The sequence below is a fragment of the Botrytis deweyae genome (assembly GCF_014898535.1).
Source record: "Botrytis deweyae strain B1 chromosome Unknown BDEW_003, whole genome shotgun sequence".
Taxonomy (NCBI): domain Eukaryota; kingdom Fungi; phylum Ascomycota; class Leotiomycetes; order Helotiales; family Sclerotiniaceae; genus Botrytis; species Botrytis deweyae.
In genome coordinates, this window is record NW_024066210.1 from 59,408 (window position 1) to 83,777 (window position 24,370).

The 24,370-nt window shown below is 42.9% G+C and overlaps 5 protein-coding genes across 5 annotated transcripts; 2 read left to right on the forward strand and 3 right to left on the reverse strand.

Moving 5' to 3' along the window:
- Positions 1-219: 219 nt before the first annotated feature.
- Positions 220-860, forward strand: EAE98_001421 (uncharacterized protein; the record flags this gene model as incomplete). The annotated part of the gene is made up of 3 exons (XM_038949040.1): positions 220-488; positions 658-746; positions 811-860. 3 exons carry the CDS (start codon positions 220-222, stop codon positions 858-860), a joined length of 408 nt encoding a protein of 135 aa, XP_038814025.1.
- A 933-nt stretch (positions 861-1,793) lies between these two features.
- EAE98_001422 (uncharacterized protein) lies at positions 1,794-2,936 on the reverse strand (the record flags this gene model as incomplete). The annotated part of the gene is made up of 3 exons (XM_038949041.1): positions 1,794-2,410; positions 2,476-2,766; positions 2,876-2,936. 3 exons carry the CDS (start codon positions 2,934-2,936, stop codon positions 1,794-1,796), a joined length of 969 nt encoding a protein of 322 aa, XP_038814026.1.
- Positions 2,937-6,677: 3,741 nt separating this feature from the next.
- On the reverse strand, positions 6,678-9,638 carry EAE98_001423 (uncharacterized protein). The gene is made up of 4 exons (XM_038949042.1): positions 9,196-9,638; positions 9,044-9,119; positions 8,843-8,985; positions 6,678-8,789 (listed from the first exon to the last, which is right to left on the reverse strand). Exons 1-4 carry the CDS (start codon positions 9,483-9,485, stop codon positions 7,769-7,771), a joined length of 1,530 nt encoding a protein of 509 aa, XP_038814027.1. The 5' UTR covers positions 9,486-9,638; the 3' UTR covers positions 6,678-7,768.
- A 1,182-nt stretch (positions 9,639-10,820) lies between these two features.
- Positions 10,821-17,523, forward strand: EAE98_001424 (uncharacterized protein; the record flags this gene model as incomplete). The annotated part of the gene is made up of 5 exons (XM_038949043.1): positions 10,821-13,687; positions 13,746-14,129; positions 14,179-16,225; positions 16,284-17,021; positions 17,314-17,523. The coding sequence occupies 5 exons, from the start codon at positions 10,821-10,823 to the stop codon at positions 17,521-17,523; spliced, it is 6,246 nt and encodes a 2,081-aa protein (XP_038814028.1).
- Positions 17,524-20,034: 2,511 nt separating this feature from the next.
- EAE98_001425 (uncharacterized protein) lies at positions 20,035-22,425 on the reverse strand (the record flags this gene model as incomplete). Its single annotated transcript, XM_038949044.1, has 3 exons — positions 20,035-20,765; positions 20,828-20,912; positions 20,968-22,425. 3 exons carry the CDS (start codon positions 22,423-22,425, stop codon positions 20,035-20,037), a joined length of 2,274 nt encoding a protein of 757 aa, XP_038814029.1.
- Between the last annotated feature and the right edge of the window lie 1,945 nt (positions 22,426-24,370).

The following is a 24,370-nucleotide window of genomic DNA, read 5'->3' on the forward strand; positions in this document are numbered from 1 at the left end:
GGTATGGCCCTTCTTGTGAACCTCGAGCCCCGGTGGAATAATTGATATCAATGCCTCAGGCAAAAGCTACAAACCATCTCAGATTTTATGCCCACCAAAACACAGAAACCGCGATAAGAAGAAAAAAATCAAGATCGATCAACTCACATTCATTAAAATTCCACATTCTTTCCACAAACCAACCAACTTCAAATCTTCCACTCCTCCAGAACCGTAAAGATGTTCGCTCTCCGCCGCAATGTTTCATCCACCCTCTCTCGCAGCTTCTCCACCAGCGCTCGCAATAATTCCTTCGCCAAACTCACACTTATTGGTCGTCTCGCTGATAAGCCTGAAATAACTGCTACAAGCCAAGGACAAGAGATCATGAAATATGCGGTTGGTACTAACACCGGCAGAGGAGAGAATCAGAAGACTAGTTGGTTTCGGATAGTGAGCTTCTTGCCAGAGGGACCACAGAGAGATTTCATTTCGAATCTGGAGAAGGGGTAAGTTCTTTTAATCTCTTAATAGCTGGAGAGAAAACCACTTAGGAAAAAGCCTCTTCAGTATGGGTACATCTCATATGTGAATTTTAGCAGAGGCAGAGGCAGATGTTGAGCTCGGAAATTCAAAGAAAGGATATCTCAAAGGTATCCAATGCTGATGTGTGTTTAGAACCTTGGTCTATGTAGAAGCTGAGGCACAAATGAATAACTACCAAGATGCCGATGGGAAGAACAGAAGTTCTATGAGCGCAGTTCAGCGTAAGTACTCCCTCTAAAATACCATTAAACCTTACCAAAGCACTAGCTAACCCAGATCAAACAGAGAAAATCGACGTCCTCCAATACAAGAGGCCTCAAGATGCAAGCGCATAGATCAATTGGCCATGAATATATGAATTCTATGAGAGTTGGAATGGATGACGGGATGTAACAAGACTTACTTTTCGATTCGCGTGTGTATGTAATATCGAATTTGGGCGGCGCAAAAGGTACTATACTTTCAAGGTAGTATGTAAGGGAGGATGTCGAAGAGAATATCACCGGTCAAGGCACCTTTCTCAATAAGGGTATCACAAGTCAGCTACCATCTCAAATTATGAATTTACTTTCTTCACTTCACATTTGATTCGGTCATTGATTTCAATTTTGATGATTATAAATTACTAAAACATGCAATTGCTAACATTATCCGCTTTGCCATCCTCTCACATTTGTGTAACGAACATGGGAAACTCTCCTTCTGATCTAGAAGGAGCAAAAACCATGTTCAGAGGCTGGCGCTATCCAAAAAGAAGAAGAAAAACAAATAAAGAAATGAAACAACGCGCTGTGTCTACCAGTCTAATAACTGCCATCATATGATATCTTTTCTCATCACCAAGATTGGAAGAACGGACACCTTAGGGTTAGAGCTCCCTATCTTGAGGCATTTCGTTTCTCTCCGATCCATGCGGAAAAGATCATAAATGTTGCAGACACAGGAAGCAAGCGCACAAAAAACTCCAAACTGCTATGTTTGTGTCGATATAATGCAGAGTGTTGACCATGAACCAGGAGCCACTGTTGACTTCATCCCATTCAAATCCCAAATAATACCATCAAAAAATGGTGGGAATCGAACCCACCAAGGACAGAAGGAAAGAAGTCGTAGCTCAAGGTCATGATATCAACAACTCTACAAGCTGCTCCAGGAATCACGACACCGATTCAACTGAGAGCCCATCATCAATACTAGATTGTTCAAAGATGGCATGAACAACCAGTCCAGGAAGTTTGGTACCGTTATTCTTCCTGGCACCGCCCCTCTTATCCGCCAGTTAAGGGGCCCTTACGCTTCTTGGCAGCGGGTTGGTCTTCTGGCCCACCATCGCGCTTTTCGTGAGCGGAATTTGGGTCACCAGCGGGACCATCCCCGTCGCCATCCCCGTCGTCATCCCCGTCGTCATCCACACGCGTTCTAGGGCCCCTTTTGCCCTTTTTCGAGTCTGGCTTAGCGGGGTCTTCAGGCTGTCTAAGACGCCAGAGACACTCACCCTGCCTTTCCTCATCCCCAACAATACCTGCATCATCCTCCTTGATGAACAAGTCATTGTATTGGGTCTTGGACAAAGTCTGGCGGATAAGAGCCTCCGCACTCGTCCACTGCTCGACATAGCCGTCGCTTCCCGCCACAACCCCTTCAAATTTTTTGACACACGTTGTAAACATTCTTGTGTATGCGTCAACAATGACCCTGTTGTTGGTCCAACCGTTCCGCCCCAACAAACTGACCAAAAACCAGGCAGCGCCCTCACGGGCTCCTGGATGGAGCTTTTGCAGCCAAGCTCGGGAACCCACAACATCGTCCCCTCCACGAACAAAATCGTATTTGCCCTCTACGTAGTTCAGGGTGGGATCTTTGTTGCTGGTCTCCGGCCAGACGGCTTTCAAGAAGGTTAGCTTTTGATTGTCCCAAATGAGGAGGGATGACACGCAAGGAGGTTCTTACTCAGAGGTTGGTGACCACCAGTTATGGGCTTGGGGTTCCTTGGCCACGAAGGGACGGGTTGCTCTACGACAGGAGCAGCAACTACAGCCGGGGCATTATCACCAGCTGGGAGAGGGTTAGCAGGGAGAGCGGGGAGAGGGGCAGCGGCGAGCGGGGCAAGGTCAGCGGGGAAGGGGGCAGCGGCAGCGGCATTGGGGAGAGGGCCAGCGGCGAGCGGGGCAAGGTCAGCGGGGAAGGGGGCAGCGGCAGCGGCAGCGGGGACGATGAGGGCAGGGTTCCCGAAAGGTATATCTGGTACGATTATTAGCAAGCAGAACAATGCAAACAGGAGCAGTATGAAGATGTGATTAAGGGCGGTAGAGGGGGTGAGGGAGTTCGATAGGGTCAATTATATACTAACCGAGGTTGATATAACGGCGAAGGCCCGCAGCGTCGATTCCAGGTACGTTGTTGATTGACATTGTGAATTGAATGAAGATGTTGTAAATGGTTGAGATTTACTTAGAGATAATTGTAGGATGAGATATGAATGTGGTGAAGATGAATGTGATGAGTGTGAATGTCAGCTACTAGAATTCGAAATGACTGGGGTCTGGGAGGGATACTTATACCATGATTCTTAAGGGCATTTTCTCAATTTGCACTCAGACTAACTAGAGGTTTAGTAGTATCTAGATCAACTAGATCAACTAGTTAATGAATAGAAAATTTCATCAGCCATGGTATCATTCAAACTTACTTTGGACTGTTGATCTAGCCAAACCTAATAACCCAGTGTGACAGATAACCGTTCAATGGTAAACGTATAGCATTACGAGCATTATCCGGGGCATGTATGAAGTGTTGTAGATCTACATGACCGGAAAATCCTAAGAAACCTACTTGTCTTACCTTTTAGACAGTATTTTCAGAGCTCATTGAGATTTTTGGGGCAGGTGCTACCGAGCTGAGTCACTCTTGGGTTCTTTATTCATTTAGACAACAGGTAAGTAGATGCTAATTTAGTGTTGACGTTATTCAAGATCAAATTCTGTGACGATTCTAAAAAAGCTTGGGTACCTGGATGGCAACAGGCAAGTGTTGACAAAACTTAAAATCAACTTTCAAGTAGTGCAAGCACCAGCTCTGGCAAGAAAGAGCAAGGAACAACAAGTGCAGCGCTAGTCTTTGAAGCCATGTAGTTTCCATTGGTAACGAAATATTCGTCCTCCGATAGACTCCTGAAAGCTTGCTCCGTCGAGTGATCTACTTCAGTGTTCTGTAGAATGTTGGGTATCAATTTGATGAGAAGATTCCAAGTAATGCTGCCATCTTTTCCACATGTCGATATCATCACAGTAGATATCTATACAGTCCTCAGAACATATGTTACGAGTAGTCTCAACTTCAGGATCGTTAACTCACTTGGCATGCGTACCTAAGAATACCACTATTCGCTTATTTTCGAAGCCGATATCTTTGACGGATACAAGTCATGGATTTCGAGATGAACAAAATACTCGTATTCAAAATAGTTCAGCCTATGATTGACTAACAATGACTAGCTCTTGATACAGAAAACCCTTTCGAGCTATACCGAGTCGCTGTTGACCAAGGTTTGATGAGCTAGAACAATCTAGCATATATGCTAACAGACATAACTAAACTAAATCCCTCATCAACATATTCCTCGATTTCACTGCATCTCTACGAGTTACTGAACATCGCTGGATGACCATGCATATAAACCCTATCGAAATTTACAAATCTATTTCTCCAGAAAGCAGGCATTCAAACGATACCTATGAACAGACCCATCAAATTCTTCCATCGCTGTGAATCCGAGATTAAAAACTCCTTGTTCTCAATTGAGTAGATCACTTATGTGAAAGAATAGACTTTATGTCAACACCATAAAGGGAGAGCGCCAACATAAAACCATCCCAGATGGAAACTGCGCGCTAATTATGCAAGTCATCACTCAACTCGTCTGAAAGCCCCCAATTTACTCCGATTCATGATCTAGCGTTTCAAGTATCAAACCAAGAAACTAAGGATTCATACTGAAATTGCGTTATTGTGGGGAGAGCTAAGAAAAAGCGTATGGCGTGCACTCCGGCTTGCAGATTGGGCCAAGCATTTCCATAGTTCCAGATCACATCATAGTACAAATGATCCGTGTATTTTCATACTGAAAAGGTAGCGTGAGTGGAAGTGTCCAGTTATGAGGATCTTCTTGAAGAAGAATAGGCAGAGGTAGTTGATTTATTGCATTGAACAAATAACACTAAGCTGCCTTTTTTGTTTGAGCTGCTTGGTTTTACTCGGATGTCGACGACCCAAAATTCGTGTTGATGTGCTTGTTGTCGTAGATACCGAGTGTCTAACCCATATGGATTTGAGAAATGGATTCTGCAGGTAATGATGTATGATGAACAGTGCTATCAAAACATGTCGACTAAAGCGCATTGCGAAAGGCTGAATTTCTGCGCATATAATATCAAGAAAGTCTGTATTTAGACAAAATAAAACTGTATGAAACCTGTAAAATATGAAACATGAGGAGAATTGACAAAAGGAAATGTACGTATTCAAGGATTTATTCACAAGGATTTATTCACAAGGATTTATTCACAAGGATTTATTCACAAGGATTTATTCACATCCAAGAGGATTGTTCGAGTCTGATTTACATAATTTTTACTCTATCGATATGGCTATCGTCACAATGGCACCGGGATACCTTTCCTCACAATAGGAATATTTTCCAGTATTCTCATGGATTTAATGATACCAGTACCACAGGTACACGGTAGATGAATCGGGTCATGACGTTTTCTGCTGCTCTACCCTATAACAATGCCGCAGGTGTGTGGGAAAGTAGATGAACTGGGAGATGAAACTTATGATTAATTGCCTATCACTGTATCACTCAATTGCCAATCCCATTGTTGTAGGTGAGCGATGAGGTCTACGAAACGCGAGGTAATCGTTAAATCCGTTGCGCCGAGTTCGAAGAGTGCAGGGGAATCACGGAAATTATGAGCAAAGGTGTCGCAGAGGCGGTGTGGCGGGCGAAGGGAAGACACTCGACGAATGGTGCAAGGACAAGAGGACATGAGTCGCGTTTGGAAGTTGTATGTTGAAAGGCATAGGAGATATGCAGCAGACGTGCGGAGAATCGGGAACAAAGGGGGAAGACTATTTTGAGAGGAATCAAATGTGAAACCAAGGGAATGAAGCTCACATGGGAAAGAATGCGGGGAGACTGTTGTAAGGGAATAAATCGGCGACTCGAAAGGGGTGCGAACGTATTGCAGAAAGCCCATGAAAAGCTAGATGTGCAAGATCGTATGTAAACCTAATTCAAAAATTTAAAGCCAACCAAAAAAGATACTAGGAAAATGGTGGGATACAATAAGTTTACAGTGAGCACATATTCAAATTTCGGGTATTATTGCTGGAATTTGCATGTTGTAGGTTTATGGTCGCTACTTCCCCTTGATGTTTTGTAGTCTCCAATTGAATTTAACTTTGACCCCATCCCAAGAACAGTTATCGTTCTGAGGTAAAGGAAATATCGTCAACAAGTCTGATTACAGCTAAATTTGATCAAGCTTCTTGTACATTTGAGCCATGTAGCCTTCTGGTAAATAGTAACTGGAACGCAGAATGCGACTTATTCAACTAGCTAATTGATTCTTTGACCAGAGTGACTCGATGAGATCTCCATAATAGATTTTTGCAGTAAGGATATTTTAAAATACAGGTTCGTGACCCCGCTGCCATGATGGTACCTAGTACTCACAATAAAAGAAGACCATTTACAGTCACCAGGATTGGTGGGCAAAGATTCTCCGAATTTCGGGCTGATTTGAGATCGACCAAACCATCAGTTATTCACCTTTCATTTTTCACCGCTGGAATGCAAATAATACAGATTTCTACGCTGTGGGGTAAAGCAAACGCATGAAAGCTGTCCTCGCCCAATATCGAGCTTCCATAAGATCAACGTTAATGAATAGTCATTCTTCTTTTTCCGTCCTTAGATCCGGATTATTCACAAGAGCAACCTGGATCCAATCTCATGAGTTCCCAAGACTTTTCGTGCTTATATTTGCATCGTTAATCATCTCTCTGTCTAATTTGGAGACTCTATCGAACTCTAATTTGCACTAGAAATGAAGCAACTGCTTTATTTCCAATCTATTTGGCCCATTCGCTGATTTCACTTTTCATGCCATAGTCTCATTCAGTACAGAGCGTTCTTATGGAACCATTGAGTATCGATTTAAATTCGGAAAACAAACAACTACCTTGTTGGCCTTTGACTTGGTTGATTTGACGATGGTACTTTACTAGACGCAAATACGGACATGATAAGAAGAACGCCAACAAAATTCTTGATGAAGATACAGAGGTCAAGAAATGTTCACAATATTTACCATTTTTTGATTCGCCATCTCAAAAACGATCACCTATCTATTCTCAAAAACTCTAAGAAATGGAGACTTGCGTCATCTCAACCCGTGGAAGTCTCGGCATGAATATATGATGATTCAAAACTTTATGTTTACCTTCGTGTGATTTACTTATCCGGTACATCCTTGAGTCTGTTAATCTCTGGAGTGCATGTAACGGGACCTGAGTTTTGTTCCTGTACCGGGAATAGGAATCGTGTAGCCCCCAGCTTGAAAGCTAGTTTCCTTGGCGCCCATAAACATTTACTTTGATAAGGTTCACGAAAAGAACATAGCACAGATGACGCCTGTGGAACTCCTTCACACACGTACAGTAGAAGCAAAAATAAAAAATAAAAAAATAAAGTAAAACGGTATGTAAAGGATGATAAAAATGTTCAGCGACAACAATGGTGATGGTATAAAAGGAGGCATGCCGTTGTAAGCGAGTTCATAAGTTTCACCGGGAATGCGGCTACTAAGGTTTCCCTGGATTACTAATTGGGCTGACGGCCTTCTATTAAGCGCGAGAAGCGTGCTCGAATGAAGAATAATTCTAACGCGTCATATGAGATTCCGGTCTAGTTTAGACGCCTGCTTAATGAGTTTGCCGAAGAAACTCCTGAATGATTTGTGGCTGAAGCTATGCGTGGGACAACTGGGCATGCTAGGTTTGTTCAGGTCACCGTACCCAGTTTTTGCCTCGAGTCTCAAAGCAGGGCTAGGATGGATAGATGGACCTGATTGAAGTGTGGCTGAATATATGTTTGGAGCGTGTGTTTAGGTCGCCGTATCTAATCCTCTCGATTCTAAATCTTGGCTGTATTGCAGGTGAGGATACCTAGCCCGAGATACTAAACAAGAGCCACACTATCCATAGACCCAAAACCAGCAGCCACACCACCCTCTTCACTCTTATCACCCTTTGTTCGGAGAAGATATCCTGCTTCCTCGTTATGTAAGATTTGCGAGGTTGTTTGATCCCATAGACATGTTCCGTAAATACCAAGTTCACAGATTACACCACCCTTTTCAATAATACCGTTTCTCAAAATCATGTTGTGGACAGGTGGGGGAGTGATGATTTCCATCAGGATGAAGGATTTCCAATGAGACTCCGGAAGGGACTTGAGAAACGGAGGGATTGCGGAGCGGTAGGTGTTATTACCGCCACCTTCTCTTTGAGGTTTGAGGACATATCCGTTACAGCGTTCTGGATCGACAGCGATTTTACGAGCTTCGAGTCCTGCTGGAGTTTCATCGAGTGGAAAGATGTTTGTAAATGTGTCTTCCAGTTTCTCGAGATCTGCATCATTTGTCTTGATGAAACGATCCAGGATTGAAGGTGTAGAGGGAGTTCTTGGTGTAGCAAGTACTTGTTGAACTTTCTTGGCTCCAGCCAATTGAGTCAAAATTGATGGGCATTTAATTGCATTTGACCGCTCGATTTGAAAACGACCTTCCCAAGCGGATTCAGTTGAGTAATCTTGGGGACCATATCCCGCACGGAGATAGACCACAGCAACCTCAAATTTCTTCGAGGGATTACTTGGTGGTGAATATAACAACTCTCTCTTTGGAGTCTGGGCTATTGTGGTGTGTGCGAGAACCTCTGAAAATGCTAGTCGAAATACTGGGACGCCGTGCTTTTGAAGTTCATATTCAAGGTGTCTTTGATCAAAGATATTTCTTTCTGGTGTTTGAACCAAGAAGATTGTGCAGTAATCGTAGTCAGAGTTGGGAGTGGCTCCCTTATAGTGTTCAAAAGCCGATAACAATCCTAATGCTAATGATCTGGTACTTGTATTCTCAGGGAGATTTAACGATTTAGTTGCATCCTTATTGAAAAGATTATAATCACCCAAGGAAAGATATCTAACAAGATGGTCAGTCATGCAGAAATTAATCCAGTATTGATAGACACAAACTTATGCAATTGTGAAGTTTGAGAGGATAATCCTCCAAATGAAGAAGCAATAGTATTGAATTCGACCTGCTTAATCGTAGGCGTTGCATCCGATGTTTCCTGATGAACCATGTAATCTGATCGGAAAAGGCCCAAAGAAAGATTCTTTACAATCAGTATTTCTCAATCACTTGGAAGTAATTTGGTGGTCAAGATAGTATACCTGAACATAACCTTCACTCTTGACTTTTACATGAACACGCCAAAGTTCGGCGATGAAGTCATCTACTTCAAGGATTCTGAAAATAGTTAGAATTCACGCAACGCACACATTGAAACAGAAAAATGGTAAAGCGGAATTCCATCGAATCTTACTCTTGAACGATATCTTTAAGAAAGGCCTCATCTTGAGAAATCGATGCGTATAAGAGATTATAAGCTTTCTGGACCGATTTGGCTTGCTCAAAGCATATTCGAGGAAAGGGACTTGGAAAGAGAGTGACTGGAGCAGTAGTTGCTAAGACACCATGAGGATCTGCTTCTGTAGGCAAAAATGTCGGTGGAGGCCTTACAGCCAATCCATGAGCTATAGACCAATCTTTGATGGTTACGAGAAGTTGTTCTGATTCTTTTGTCGAAATCTCGGGAGGATATGAAGATGTCATGATGAGCTACAGTTTCGAAGGTTGATTGAGGGAATCAGTGTATGGTTGATATGAAAGGTTATGTTGTCCTAGGAAAACGACGATAAACACGTAGATGATGTCTATGGGATCGAGGTTGAGAAGATTTGATAATGATATCGGTGGTCTTCTGCTTAGATAATTTGTCATCACATCAGTCACGACATTGAAGAAATAGGTCGATCCACTTCGAATGAGATCTGTTAGTGGGGAAAGGTTCACAAGGCTGAGTGAAAATTATGCAAGGCTAAAAGTACCGATAACGATAAGAAATGTATCTGCTCCGTGATCATCTTACCAGTATTAAAAGCTTTTGGAAGGTTCACCAAAGGAATAGGTATTGTATACGTAGGTTCTAGGTAGGCAAGTGGGTAGCAAATACACCATTCTTCAACTGTTGCAATACCAATATCTAGTAGGAATATTGACTTTTCAAATATGAAACAACACATTTTTTTCTCTGGAAATAGATGCAAGACAGCCTCGACAGAATGACCTTGAGCTCTGTTATCACCACGTGATTGTCATCATGGCCCACTCCTTGATCAGATAAGTCGCAAGGCTGAAGACCCCTTTAGATTATAGCAGCAAGCACGCATTTTCGTGATTGATGGCCACGAAAGCTCGCGTCAGTCTTCAATTCAACTTCAATTTCTTATTTTCTGGCTCAAGCTTCCCCTCCTCTTCCCCCTCCCCTCTTATCCTACCCCTCTGATCTCTTCAACTTCAACTTAACCGCCGTCTCTACGATTCTGGAATAGAAATTTGATGAGTTTCGTGCCACAATACCTTCTCATACGAAGAGAGAGAGATTTCGCATTATTTGCTTCTTTCTAATACCAGTTATTTATTCTTTTCCCAGGAGCGCAAAGTCGCCATATAAATGGTTCCCGTCGTACCATTGGTATTGACATGACTTCAACTTTAATTATTTACACAGCTCGACCCATTTTCTACCAATTCACTTATTATAGCTCGATCTACGTTTGATCCCTAGATAAATCGACGACTAAACTTTTATCAGACTTCAATTCAAACCTTTTATTATACCACGCACACTCTCTAATGTGAGCAATCCACATCCTTACCACATGTTACCTCCAACCTTTACTCTTCACATCAGTTCATTCTCTTATATTTAATAAATTCGGCCTTTCAGAATAGAGGTGTTACTCTTCGCCGTCATTTATGACCATAACTAACCATCTTCCTATAGTTCGCGAGTCTCACGTTCTTCGTTGGCTATCACAGCTACCGCTTCCGTCGCCAAAGCTTTCCTCATGCCCAACAGCGAACTTGGATCACCTTAATACAACAATGGAGGCCGACGACCCCTGGTCATGGTCGACTGACAGGATAGTTCAAGAGTTTTGCACCGATCAACGATCTTGGGAACTTCGCGCAGCCTCTACTCGTATACCCGACCCAGTGTTTTTAGAGAAAGCTTTTCGGGAGAACGAAATTACGGGAGATATCCTTCTAATTGAGATTGATGACAAGAGTCTACGGGAAGATCTGCAAATAACCAAACTTGGCTGGCGGTCTTTCATTCGATATGGAATTGAGCAACTCCGCGAACGAAGCGCGAAATATAAGGTCTGGTTGAATAGGGAACGTGCTTCTGCTTTGGTTGCAGAGAGATACAGTAATAGCTTACCAAGTGTATCTTCTCATGCCGATTTCAATTTCACCATTAATTCGACTGTGCCCATTCACATGCCAGCTGATATTTCCGGTATCCCAAACATCCCTAGTTTGCAGCCTCTGAGGCTTTTTACGGAAGATGAGACTGAAGGGCCAATTCGCAATTCGAGCCAAGGTGTCGAGAATGTGTCTATGTCCGAAGGAAACAACAACAAGCAACAGAAGCTAGATGATGATAACACTCACGGCGCAAATCGGGATGGCCCATTGGAACCTAATAATTCTGACCCTCTCTGCATGACGCCCCCTCTTCACCCTCCGCATTCAGAAGATGAATCTCCGAACAAGCAAATTCTTCTCGAAACTTTAGTCCATGCTTCCAACGAGGTGCAACCTACCAAGACGCGCAAGCGCATTGCCCCAACACTCATTACAACGGCCATCGATCAAACAAGAGATCGCACAATACCCACCGAAGCTGATACTGTTCGCATATTCCTCCATTCACAACTCGATCAGGGTTATTTGGGTAATTCGCGCATCTCTGTAGACAATGTTTTCTATGGCAAAGTTGCTGCAGGCGAACAAATTCTGCCGGGTGAAATGGCTCTTGAATTCCAAGAACGGAGCTCCATCTCATTTGGCCGTCGTTTATATGTTCATAGCTTGATGAAACATTTTCTTCGTGTTAGCCCGGAACTTTTCAAGCGAAATCACAAGACCTTAATCGCCATTAAACCATATCGCTTGCGACTTGCCCCAAAACCTTCATTCACTTTATATCGCTCTAGTTCTGATACTACCGAAATCTCCCGGCAAGCTTTGGCATCATGGCCCGAGATCGATCCAGAAGCATACCCCATTAAACCTTCGAACGCCGGGAAATCGACCTTTGACTTTGATTCAAATGCGGAAGTTGATATTTTGACGAATGCGTATGAGGAACCTGGTGCTCTGAGTAAATACAACATGCTCAAGGATGATGATGAAGAGTTACCTTTGTACGGAGAATCTGGTTCAGAGAATGGTTTTGACACCGAAACTTGGGAGGCTATAGATGAGGAGGCTAAGGAGAGAGCTGCATATATCGAGAAGGAGAAACAAAAGAATAAGTTTCTAACCTCGCAAGAGGTAGAAGCGGCCGTTGATGCAGGTATCGCAGATCTTGTTTCTCAGTGGCAAGAAACAAAGCTCCCCAAACGTCGTCAAAAAGCATTCAGACTTTGGACGAAATCACGTAAGACAGGGTCAAAGCATGCAGATATTCTGAAGGCGCAGCAAGATTTAAAACACCTTGTTGACAGACGCATCCCCAAACTTAAAGAAAATATAATACTTGGTCAGTGGTCAAATGAGCACCAGGTACGTTACCAAACCCGCATCATGGAAGCAACAATCTTTGATCGAGAGGATTTGATCTATACGATCGCGCTTCTTCAAAAGAAGTCGCCACCTCCAAGATTGGCAGCAGATATCCCAGTCAAACCAAAGAAGACTATCTTTTCCGGTAACCAGAGCGACTCAGGAGAATCAATACATAGTGAGTCTTCTGCTGTCGAAAGTGTGCATGATGTTGGCGATTTTATTGTAGAGGAACTCGACCTTGCCGATGACGAAGAAGATGTGACCATGTCCGATGATAGTCTCCCAGAAGCTCCAATGACACCATCTCGAGGAAGAGCTCAACCACGATCTGAAGCATCTGTCCGGAATGGTTACATCAGTGAAGAAGACCACAACATGACCTCGTTATCTGATGAGGAGGAACTCGAATCACCCGAGCCAATTGAGCACTCCCCTTCAGATAAAGTCAAGAGTGAGCCGAAAGTTCTGCTATCAGCATGCACGCCTCAAAAGAATCGCATTGAAATTGACTTGGTAACGCCAGAGAGCAATCGAGTATCAAAATTGAACTTGAATCACACATCTTCAAGTTTTGTCAACCCGATCGTTCTTTCATCCGAATCTGACCGAGAACGTCATTCCGGGAGACCTATTTTAGATCTAAACAATCTTCCATCACTTTCAACACCGGCCGCAGTCTCTCGATTTGAATATGCGACTTGGGAGGATTCTAAAGACCGAGACCGACTCATCATTACAGTTGTAGACAAGCTGCCAAATCAAATGCAGAAGTCACTGTTTGAGCTCATTGCAACCATGGATGACGAGACAAAATTAAGAACTCGCATAGAAGAATCCATAGAACCTGGTCACAAGACAAAGGGTTTGGACGAGCAGTCGGGCAAGGCATTATTGACTCTTATCAGACTATTCTGGATTTTTATTGATTGCAAGTTTCACCTGGCAGATGAAGGATGGATGCTCTTCGCTGCCGATTCAATTACCAGTGACGACTTCAACTCCCTCGGTCATTTCTATCGCCTTTGCAAATCATTACAAGATTACTTCAACCCAAAAATACGTCTGAAGTTTCCTATGTCGAAGTTCTCCTCGGCGGTTGCAATAGTGTCTGGTGACGATGAAGATGAGGATGGCGAACCTCAAGGCCCAGTCAAGAGAAAACGTAAATCTGTTAGGTAAGATACTACAATTTTTATGGAATACAGTTTGTTCATGACTAATAGACGATAACAGTACAAGTGATAGTGAGTTTTCTGAAGGGGAAGATGACTCTCCAAGCAAAAAGAAAATAAAGTTCTTTGAGGATGCAGATGCTCGGAACTTGCGAGAGCAAGATAGAGCACGAGTAACTGCACAAGAAGAGCGTAAGAAACAACTTAGAGCTAGATTGAGAGAATCCGATGATGTTGGAGATGTGGCACTAGATCGCCACATTATCAATGAGGGCAAATTCGATTATCAAGGTTACATTTACGTCGATAAAGATATTGGCAAGCGCATAAAACCTCATCAATTGGAAGGTGTAAGATTTATTTGGAATCAAATTACTGCAGATGGTGAGGCGACACAAGGCTGCCTTCTGGCACACACAATGGGACTTGGGAAAACCATGCAGACGTGAGTATGGCGAATCATTTCCTGCAATGTGTAACTAACAATTTGCCAGGATTACTATACTAGTCACACTCGCTCAAGCGGCATCTTCAATAGATGAGTCCGTCTCATCACAAGTTCCGGAAAGTCTTCGTGTGTCAAAAACAATCATCCTTTGTCCTCCTGGACTGATTGCCAATTGGGTGGATGAAATTCTTACTTGGTCACCAGATGATATCCTAGGGGATTTGAGACCGGTCGATTCAGCGTCTGACCTTAAAAGCAGATTCTGTGCTATTGATGATTGGTTTGAAGAGGGAGGGGTTTTGCTCATAGGATATGATATGTTCCGCAGATTCATTGCTCCACCGAAGTCAAAGCCGGATAATCCTATGACACCTTCCATGATCAAGAAGTTCGAGCGGGCCAAGACTAAACTTCTTGAAGGTCCAAACATTGTCGTGGCCGATGAAGCGCACAAGATGAAGAATTACACTTCTGCTTTGAACATGGCCGCCACCCAGTTCAGAACCAAAACCCGCATTGCATTGACTGGATCACCTCTTGCCAACAATGTAGAGGAATACCATACAATGGTTGAGTGGGTTGCACCTAATTATCTTGGTCCGAAGATTGAATTTCGAAAGAAATACAAAGAACCAATTGAGCAAGGCCTATTTGCTGATAGCACTCGGAGCGAGAAGTTCAGAAGTCAAAAAATGCTTGAGATTTTGAAGGCCGATTTATCCTTGAAAGTACATCGTGCAGATACATCAGTCCTTCGAGACGATTTGCCACCGAAAAAGGAATTCACCATCAATGTTTCCCTCACTGAACTACAGAAGCAAGCATATATCACTTATGTGCGCTCAATGTCTTCACAGAAACCTTCTCGAACGAAGTCTGGAGAGCTAAAACAAACAACTGTATGGTCATATATCAATATACTGACTCTGCTTTGCAATCACCCTTTTTGTTTCAAGGCAAAATTGGATGCGCGAAGCAACGAGTTGCAAGGAAGTTCTCAGGCCAATCTCCAAACTAGTACTACATCTCGCACTCGAAAGAGTAAGCTAATGGAACCTCAGGATGTGACAGATCTTGAGAATGATCCAGAAGCCTGGAAACTTGGGGTCTCAGAAGATTTAATCTCGGCAGAAGCAAAGGTTTTTGGGCCTGTGCTGGGGAGCATTACAAGCCCAGAACTGTCAAATAAAGTCCGGATTCTTTGTCAAATACTCGATGCTTCCAGAGCGGTAGGTGATAAAGTTCTGGTGTTTTCCCAAACACTTGTAACTCTTGACTTTCTCGAACTTATGTGCAGGGATCAAGGCAGAAAATATGCAAGGCTCGATGGCAAAACTGCTATGAACAAACGCCAGGCACTTGTCAAAGATTTCAACTCCAATGATTTGGAGCTCTATCTGATTTCGACTACTGCTGGTGGCTTGGGCTTGAATTTATATGGCGCTAACAGGGTAGTTATTTTTGACTTCAAGTACAATCCGATTAACGAAGAGCAAGCAATCGGCAGAGCATATCGTATTGGACAGAAGAAACACGTGTTTGTTTACCGTTTGATGGCCGCTGGTACTTTCGAAGGCAGTATCCAGAATAAAGCCGTTTTTAAAACGCAACTTGCTTCTAGAGTCGTTGATAAAAAGAATCCATTATCATGGGCCCAGAAAGGCTTGGGAGAGATTCTCTTTGAACCAAGAGAAATCCCACAAGAAGATCTTTCGGAATTTGAAGGAATAGACCGCGTCGTCCTTGACACCATTTTGAGTCTCAAAGAGAACAAGGGGGCAATTTTGAAGATTATCCAATCTGACGATTTTGAGAAAGACGATGATTACAAGATGACACCCGAAGAGAAAAGAGAGGTTCAGCAAGAGGTTGCCGAAGAACAACTGAAGCGCTCTGATCCTAGAGCTTACGAATTACTCATGCGAAAGAGACAACGAGTCGCCATTAGTGCCGCAAATCAACAAGTTCAACAGAGACAGCCTCAGATGGCTTCTACTGTCAAGAGCGAAATGGTCATTGGTAGAAAGCTTGAGAAGAATCCCGAAAACAAGAACGGCAATTCAGACGTAGAAGAGATATCACCAGGACTTTTTGTAAGACACAATATCGATAGAAATCTGTTTCAGATCGCAGAAAGCTAATGTTTCATAGGCACAGCGAGGTTTCTTTAGGCAGCTTAAGAACATTGTCAGAAATACTGATCCACTCAAAAATGAGGACATAATTGGGCAAAGACATGCACATATTAGGATGGAAATCCAAACTTTTTATGATGATAAGCATGAATGGACTGATAGTTTTCAAAGAATGGTTTACCAAAGGGCTTGCGCATTCATTCGCCAAACCCCTGCTATTGCTCAACAGCTCTTTTCTTTAGAATTAGGTGCTGGTGATTTTTTGATGCAGGTTGCATCGTGGTGGGATAAGCGTCCAGAGCCAACACTGGCCACTGGTCAACAAGTTCAAAATTCAGTCCCATCAGATAACCCCGAAGAGCTCCAGACTTCAGTTTCATTGACGCAGAACGGCAATAGACAGGCCGCAGATGGTGACGATCAGATTGAGTCTGTGATGTCCCTAAAATCTGGCTCTTTGGGTGCAGCCAGAGGAGCACAAATGGAAGAGAGGACTGAAGCTCCATATCGTACGGTTGAGTTAGCTACTTCCCACGCAGCCACTTTCTCTGTCCAACAACAGCCTCCCGCATCTAGCTTGCCATTTGAGGAATCCAACAGACTGAACCAAGACGGTGGTATGATATCGGCGAAAAATAACGATGTTCCCGACATCCCATACGTCCCAGAAATCGTACCCAAGGAGCAAGATATTCTATCACAGGATTCCACAGGAGATATCCCCAATCACGGGTCCACTAACTTACTTGCCGAGGTAATACTACACCCTGTCGCACCTTCTGCTTTAATTACGACTCCGGTGGGTGAGGATAGGATATCACAATTTGCGGAGAATCAGTCTATTGGAGCAGTGCCCTTGAATAATTCGGTTGTGACAACAGTCAACACCAATGTCAAAGTGGACAAATCTGACAAACCTGATGATCCTTTCTCAACCACTTCATCATCAAGTGACGAAGTGCCATCAATCTCTTCTCCCAAAAAAGGACTTCTTCAAAGAATATTCGGATCATAATTGTGCCTAAAACTAACATACTTAATTACAGACCGGAATGTTCCAAGCCATGAATCGACAGCCGCAATCACTGAGGACTCCTGTGGTAACCCCCAAAAAGAAGAAGAAACATCGGGGAACCATGCATTCTGAAGACTCAGAAGTAATGCGACAGATTCAACAACGACGATTAGCTCGAGGAGAAACAAATCGTGCTTCTAGCCCTTCCCAAGCTAAAAACCCTTCCACTAAATCCTCGTAAGGTGGTGGTGCATTGATAAAACCAGCGTCATTTTCACGGCCTCGAAGTTAACACACTGAAAATATCAATTTACTTTCCGCTTTCCTTTCCTTTTTGATACCCGATGTACAATAACAAACATCATCAACAACATCTTTCTAAAAACATTTTGAGCGAACGAAACAAACAGCAAATATGAGGGGCACGTTATATTTTTAGGGGTTCTGGAGTTGGAGGGATGAAGCGACAACTCTAAACTTTACTGGGAATTGAAGGTCGATTCTTATTTTTCTTCGTTATGATACCACATTGTTATTTTTTTTTGCGATATGAGGAAGGGCACTGGCAGACATTTACATGGAGGTTGATTTGATATCAATGACTGACGTGTAGATGGATATGCATATTGTTTTCTCACGGGTTTTTCTTTTTTATTGCTCGCTTTTGCTCTTGCTCAATACGAGGATACGAATGAACATAGAAAACCCATGCATAGCTGCGCAAATAGAGCTTCGGGAGTTTGCATGGGCCAGGATAAATAAGGAAGGGATATGTAAATAATGAGGGGTGGGAAAATAATGGTGGTGGATACATAACCTGACCTGATCCTAACTTTCAGCGAACATACACTGATAGCATTTCAATTGATGAGAAATCCATGAGATGAAATGCAAATAACCAAATAAGTCTAAACACGTGTGTATATGTTTTTGGGTGTTTGTGAGATGAACGACGCAATGAATTTCTTGTGAGACTTTATGTACATTTCTTTAGGGTGAACAATGATACTTTCTATATCTCTAAGTCCTGGTCGGTATACCTGTAGGGGAAGGGTGGTGGGTAGGTAGATCGGTAGGTGGTAATGATATGTTTGTTGTGCGCTGTAAGCTGTGGGCTCGAATACTTATCGCAGTACAAGATGTAAAGTAAAAGATCAAGGGTCGATGAAGCGACGAATGGTAGATGATCTCCATTATTACCGCACCATCTTTGATCGAGGAAGATTTGAGAGAATTTCGAATATAAGTGAGGTGCGCTAATGCATACTACTTGGGGTGCGATAGAATGCCATTGCAACGCATAGCTCTTGCACGGAGTTGAGAGAAAGATAGATTTAATATCTGCGAGCTTCGAAAGCGATATGTAACATTTGAAAGGGGCTTGTTTTGCTAGTGATTGATTGATATTGCGAGCGCGAAAATGATCTTTGAGTGTTTCGATCGGGCGTGAGAGAATGTGGGATCTTGATGGTATGTATCTATCTAGTCGCGAGAATTTGAGGATGAGGGGTATGTATGGTTTTGGAAGCGGTTGAATTTGTGCGATTTGGGTAAATGATTGTGCTATTCCTGGATTCTTGTTCCACATCCTTTTGGTTTTTTGATAATTTATATTTCTTTCTGACGTTGGGAGTTATGATGCGTAGGTATTGAGAGAGCGGGCAGGAAGGTAAAGGATCTCGTTGCCATGCCTCGAGAGCTTTCAAACGATCTTAAGGAGGAATATGAGGAGGTCGTGGGTAGTAAGGAAATGTTGTAACGATTGGCAGGGCAAACATCTTTTCTTGTATTTAAACTGTTAAGAGAATGTGGTTATATTGATAATGGAAAATTGGTTTGAAGGTGCTGATAATGACGCCTAGATAACGAATGGCTAGGTGTATGAACGAGAATTAAAATGAGAGAATGGGCGAGTAGATAAGTGGGAAGATGGAGATCTCTTCTTGTTCATCTCTCTATCTATCTATTATATATATACTCTAGAGACTTTAGTCGGAAATATGGTAATAATGAAAATCTTCAAAGAAAACGAAATACTCGTTGTTAAGAAGATTTAATTTCTCGGCAAATTTAGTACGTCTCCTTAATATTGTTCTTGAGGCTTATCATTGTTCGCGACGATGTGGAGAAAAAAAATGAAGAGGACGAATATGAGAAATTCTTTGATAGCGACGCCAAAGTGATTGGTCAGAGGAAACATGGTTTTTCTAGAAGTTCCAGAATTTCTAAGAGGGGCATATGGAAGGTTTTGGGGGCACTTAAAAAGAGTAGTGCGCTTTTATTTCTCAGAAACTCGTTTGAGCTAGACCTGCTAAGTCCTAGAAATATTTGTACTACTGTTGTTGAAGTTCTCATGAAAGACTGGTTTGTTCTAGAAGTTCAGAGTCATCTGATAGAAGAAAATTGTTGTGAACAGTGAAAGAGAACGATCACGGCAAGGCAGTGATCCCAAGGCTGCCAAGAGATATGACAGATGTGTTGATCTCGGAGTGAATAGAAATGCGCTATAATTGCTTTAAGAGTGAAAGGATATCAAAAAATCGTATATCGTGTCGCAGAAACAGATGCTTCGAGTGTTGAGAAGAAGCTGTAATAATAAATTCCCTAACCGTCAAATACAGAAGCAAACCGGGTGCAAATAGCTCCGCAGTCCATAAAGACATATCTAATACCAAGCCGATTGAAAACCAGTTGGCCGTTCTGATTTCAATCATGACAGTATGTCCAATTACCAAGTCCTGAAATTCGATATTCACAACCTCGCTCTTTCCTCGACCCTCTCTCCGCCAACTTGCTCATTTAATTCCTTACTAATGCCCCTACTAATCCAATCACTAATCGCCATATTTGTGATCATCGGATTAACTCCGCTCGCACTTGGGAATACACTTGCATCACTAACGTACAAGTTTTCCACGCCCCAAACCTTTCCCTTGGGATCTACAACTCCATTTTCCGGGCGTGTACTCATGCGCGAAGTACCCATTTGATGCGCAGATGCAAATTGAGATGCTGGAGGTTTTGTGTTCATGGTAGAGAGTTTTGTGAGCCAAGCTTGGAAGGAAGGATCGGAAGAAAAGTCGTTTGAATTGGTGGAAAGAGAAGCTGGAGAACGAACGAAAGGCTCAAGACCCTGAATCGTGATATGTATTTCTCTTGCGCCGCTTACATAGCAGATCTTTGCCAAGGCAAGGACACCTTGCAGAATGTGACTTCTGTCAAAATCGCTCGGGGTGTATGAGATCCTTGGGACGCCGGTCTTGGCATCAGGATATACAAGTCCACTGTCGCGGTCCCGAGCGATGGAGATGAAAGCATTCATGTGGCGGTAGAAGAGAGATTTAAACTTATAGTTGAATCCGGTTGGGTAGTTGAGAAATGAGAGGGAGAGGGATGGCATCATACAAGTTGCTTCGAGTTTGACGCCGTGGCCGTGCGAATCGAGGTTTTCGAAAGAGCTACATACGCTTGTGAGGATGCCACCTAGTAGAAGGCTTATTAGCATAAAATTTAAGAGAAAAGAATTTAAGATCAAATTGACATACCTTCCCATGGCTTCACATCCTCGGGGAATACGGCGCTGACCATACTGACTGGATGAAGATATAAGTTCCTTCCAATTTGTGGATTCTGTTAATGTATTTTAGTAGGCTGTTAGTATGTGGAATAAAAGGAGAAAACTTACTGTAAGACCACTATTTTTCAATATAATAGGAGTCCAAAGGGTGCCAGTCGAGATGATAACTTTCTTCGCCTTGACAATAACTTCTCGGACTGTTTTACCAGATAAAGGGCCATCAACACCACCCTTAACATTCCTCGAAGTCCAAACTCCTTTCACTCCAACTGCCTTTTTCTCATCCAATTCGTCAAAAATAACATGATCAACCTTGAAACCTTCAACAAATTCTGCACCAGCATTCGCAGCATCTGGTAACCAAGACACGACTGGCCCTTGCTTCTGTGAAGATCCACATCCATTTGAGCAATGTCCACAATAATGTTCATGTCCTCCAGTGTTTTGCGGAACAGGCTTCGCATTAAATCCCAACTTTCTCGAACCCTCCAATAACACTTGGTTCCCATGATTTTGCCTTACATGTTCCGCACTAACACCCATTCTCTCACAAACTCTATCCAAACAATCCTGAAAATCCGTCGAACCAAAAAACTTCAATCCTCTATCCTCAGCCCATTCTTTCCTCACAAAATCTTGTGTTTGCAAACTTGCGCTCCAATTAATAGTTCCTCCACCTCCCCAATTACTACCCGCTACAATCGACATACTAGAATCATCATTTATAATCACCCCTCCATTTTCGAAGAGGTGAACACCCGAAGTCGCTTCGGACATTGGTAATTGTGAAGGAGGATAATAATAGGATTTCTCCACCACCAAAACCTTATGTCCATCTTCCGCCATATTCTTCGCACAAACTGCACCTCCGCATCCACTTCCCACAATCACAACATCTGTCTCAATAATCCAAGGTTCCTCGCCTGCCGGAAATTGAAGAAACTTATACTCGTAATGGGGACCTGGTTCATAATGATCGGGAACTTTGACAAATCCCGTGACTCGATCGAAATTCGGTGACGTTTTCAGCCAAATATTTTTACCTAATAAAGACATTGTTTTGGCAATGGCGCGGAGGGGAAAGAAGTATGAATTGCGCCAGTTCACAAGGATTGATTCACGGATGTTGATTGGATGAGACTGTAGGGGTGAAGCGTAGCCTGTGAGCATTAATGAGCCGAGGCGGGTATTGAGAGTGGTGAGAATGAAACCAAGGACTTTCCGAGCATCCTCACGAGCATATATGGTTAAAGCACGAAGAAGGATATCTTGAAAGGCTGGAATATCGGACGGCTTTTCATTGAGGTATGCTTCTAATGCTTCCGTTGACGGTGGCGATGAGATTGTCGCTCGCATATGAGCTACAGCATCACTGTACTGTTCATCGGGAATTGAGATTTGACTGAATGGATCATTTGTGACCGAAGCTTTATGTATTGAAGGAATGACAGTATCCATAATCGCCATTAATGTACTCCATTGGAGATCTGTGAAGTATTGATCCTTTGGAGGGTCGGGCAGCGGAGCAACAATTGGTGCAATGATATCAACCATATTCGAGGTCATTGTGGAAGATTTCAAATTTCAAGATAGAGTGTCAAGTATGTAAGATGAAGAAATGAGCGGCAGGATATGTTCATATATATAGATATAATTATAAAGGTTAACGATAAGCTTGAGCTCCAGTTTAACCGTGTTGTCCTTCACATGAGTCTTTAATAGATCGTTCTGATCGGGGCTTGTCTTCCGTGTACCGAGGCTAGCAAGGGATATTGTGAAAGAACCCCAGATCAGGTTTTAGGTTGATTAGCGATGACCTAGTAGTATCTGATGGCGTTTAGGTAAATAGTATAACTTTAATAGATCAATTCAGTTACAATTGGGATAACATTTTGAACCAAAGAATGGAACTGCAGTGAAGCTCCATCTAAAGACCTGTTTTTTGATATTTTGTACTTAATGCTAACCTTACATGCAGGGGTTATAGCTATCACTCATACTTCCTTTTTATTTACCAACTCCCCCTCCTCAATCACACACAGGAGATGTATGCGAGGGAACGTAAAGAAAAAGAAGGTGATGATCTCGCGTTAAGAGCGTCGATACTTCCAATTTGGCTATCCTATCCTATCCTAACAGAGCTGGATTCCCGGGACGTTTATTGCCCCGCTACCAAGTTGATCACGCATCGCGGTACTTGACCCCTTGGCATGAAACAACTTTCAGAGATCGCTAAAAAGAGCACGAGAGATTAGGATACTCGGACTGTGCATAATTTCCGTCGGGGCGAATACTGGATTGCCTGTGTGGAATCAATACTGGGCAATACAGGCAGAGCCGGCATGATGTTCGTCCGCCTGGGCATACCAGTAGGTATCAATCAAGAAACGGTGGACAATTTCCCAAGGACTGCTCTGTAGATCGTGTTCGATTTTCCTGGAAAATCCAATAATATTGCTTTGCGGGAGAGTATGTCTCAACTTCATTCTTCGCCGAATCAACGTCCAGTCACGCGGGGTAAAATGAGACTCTGCATTGCTAACCACCCTCGATAGCAACAAACTCGTCAATGAGTCCTCAAGCAGTGCTATTAGGAGCAACCCTTGCGAGCAAATCTATCTGATACTACTTATAAGCTTCTCCACAAACCTCGGATCTTATATGGGAGTGATGACATTACTCTCGCCAAAGATTCAAAAATCTATGGCTCTAATTCTGAAACGGAAGTCTTCAACAGTCACTCGCATCGGCCCACTTCGCTCCACCGCTGCAGTTTGCTGGAAAGTGATACGAGGAGTCAGTAATGAATATGGAAGGCATTTGATCGTATTACCAGTAAGTTTGCATACCAAATTGAGACGCATCTCATGCGAACAAGACTACTTGAAGATTATCATGACTTCCCTTTAGATACGGAGCTTGGAAAATGGAGTACAAGATCTCAGTCTATATTCTTTGAACGCAGATTTGTGATGGTTTGTCTCATTACCAATATTGAAGAGCTCTGCGGATAGAGTAGTATTTCGTTCTCATGGAGTATCTAATCATCATTTATGAACCAAATGCTGAATCATCTGTAAGAGCAGCAGTAAATGCTATTGGACGTCTATTTGATTCCTCGATGATAGTTCAGAGATTGAAATCCATATGCACCATCGCAAAATAATTCATTGTGATATGCAGCTATCCTATACAAGATCATTTTACTCAGGCACTCTTTGATTGACTCCCTAATATAGTAAGACTTACAGTAAGTTCCCCTCGCCTCTGGCCTGTACTATATAAATCCAGTTCACAACAAAACTCTCGGCCCGGCATGTGCTTCTAGCACAGCGGTAGAGGTTCAAGATTGCACAAGTTGCTTCGTACTAGGTTCAAGACGATCCCAGATAGCGAGAGACCTTTCGCGGATTGTGGCGGCCGGCGTTTTTTTTGTTTCTTTTTTCTATCCATTTCAGGACTCCTTATCATGGTTATGCTGAGGTTTTGTTGCTCGCGGGAGATTTTTTGA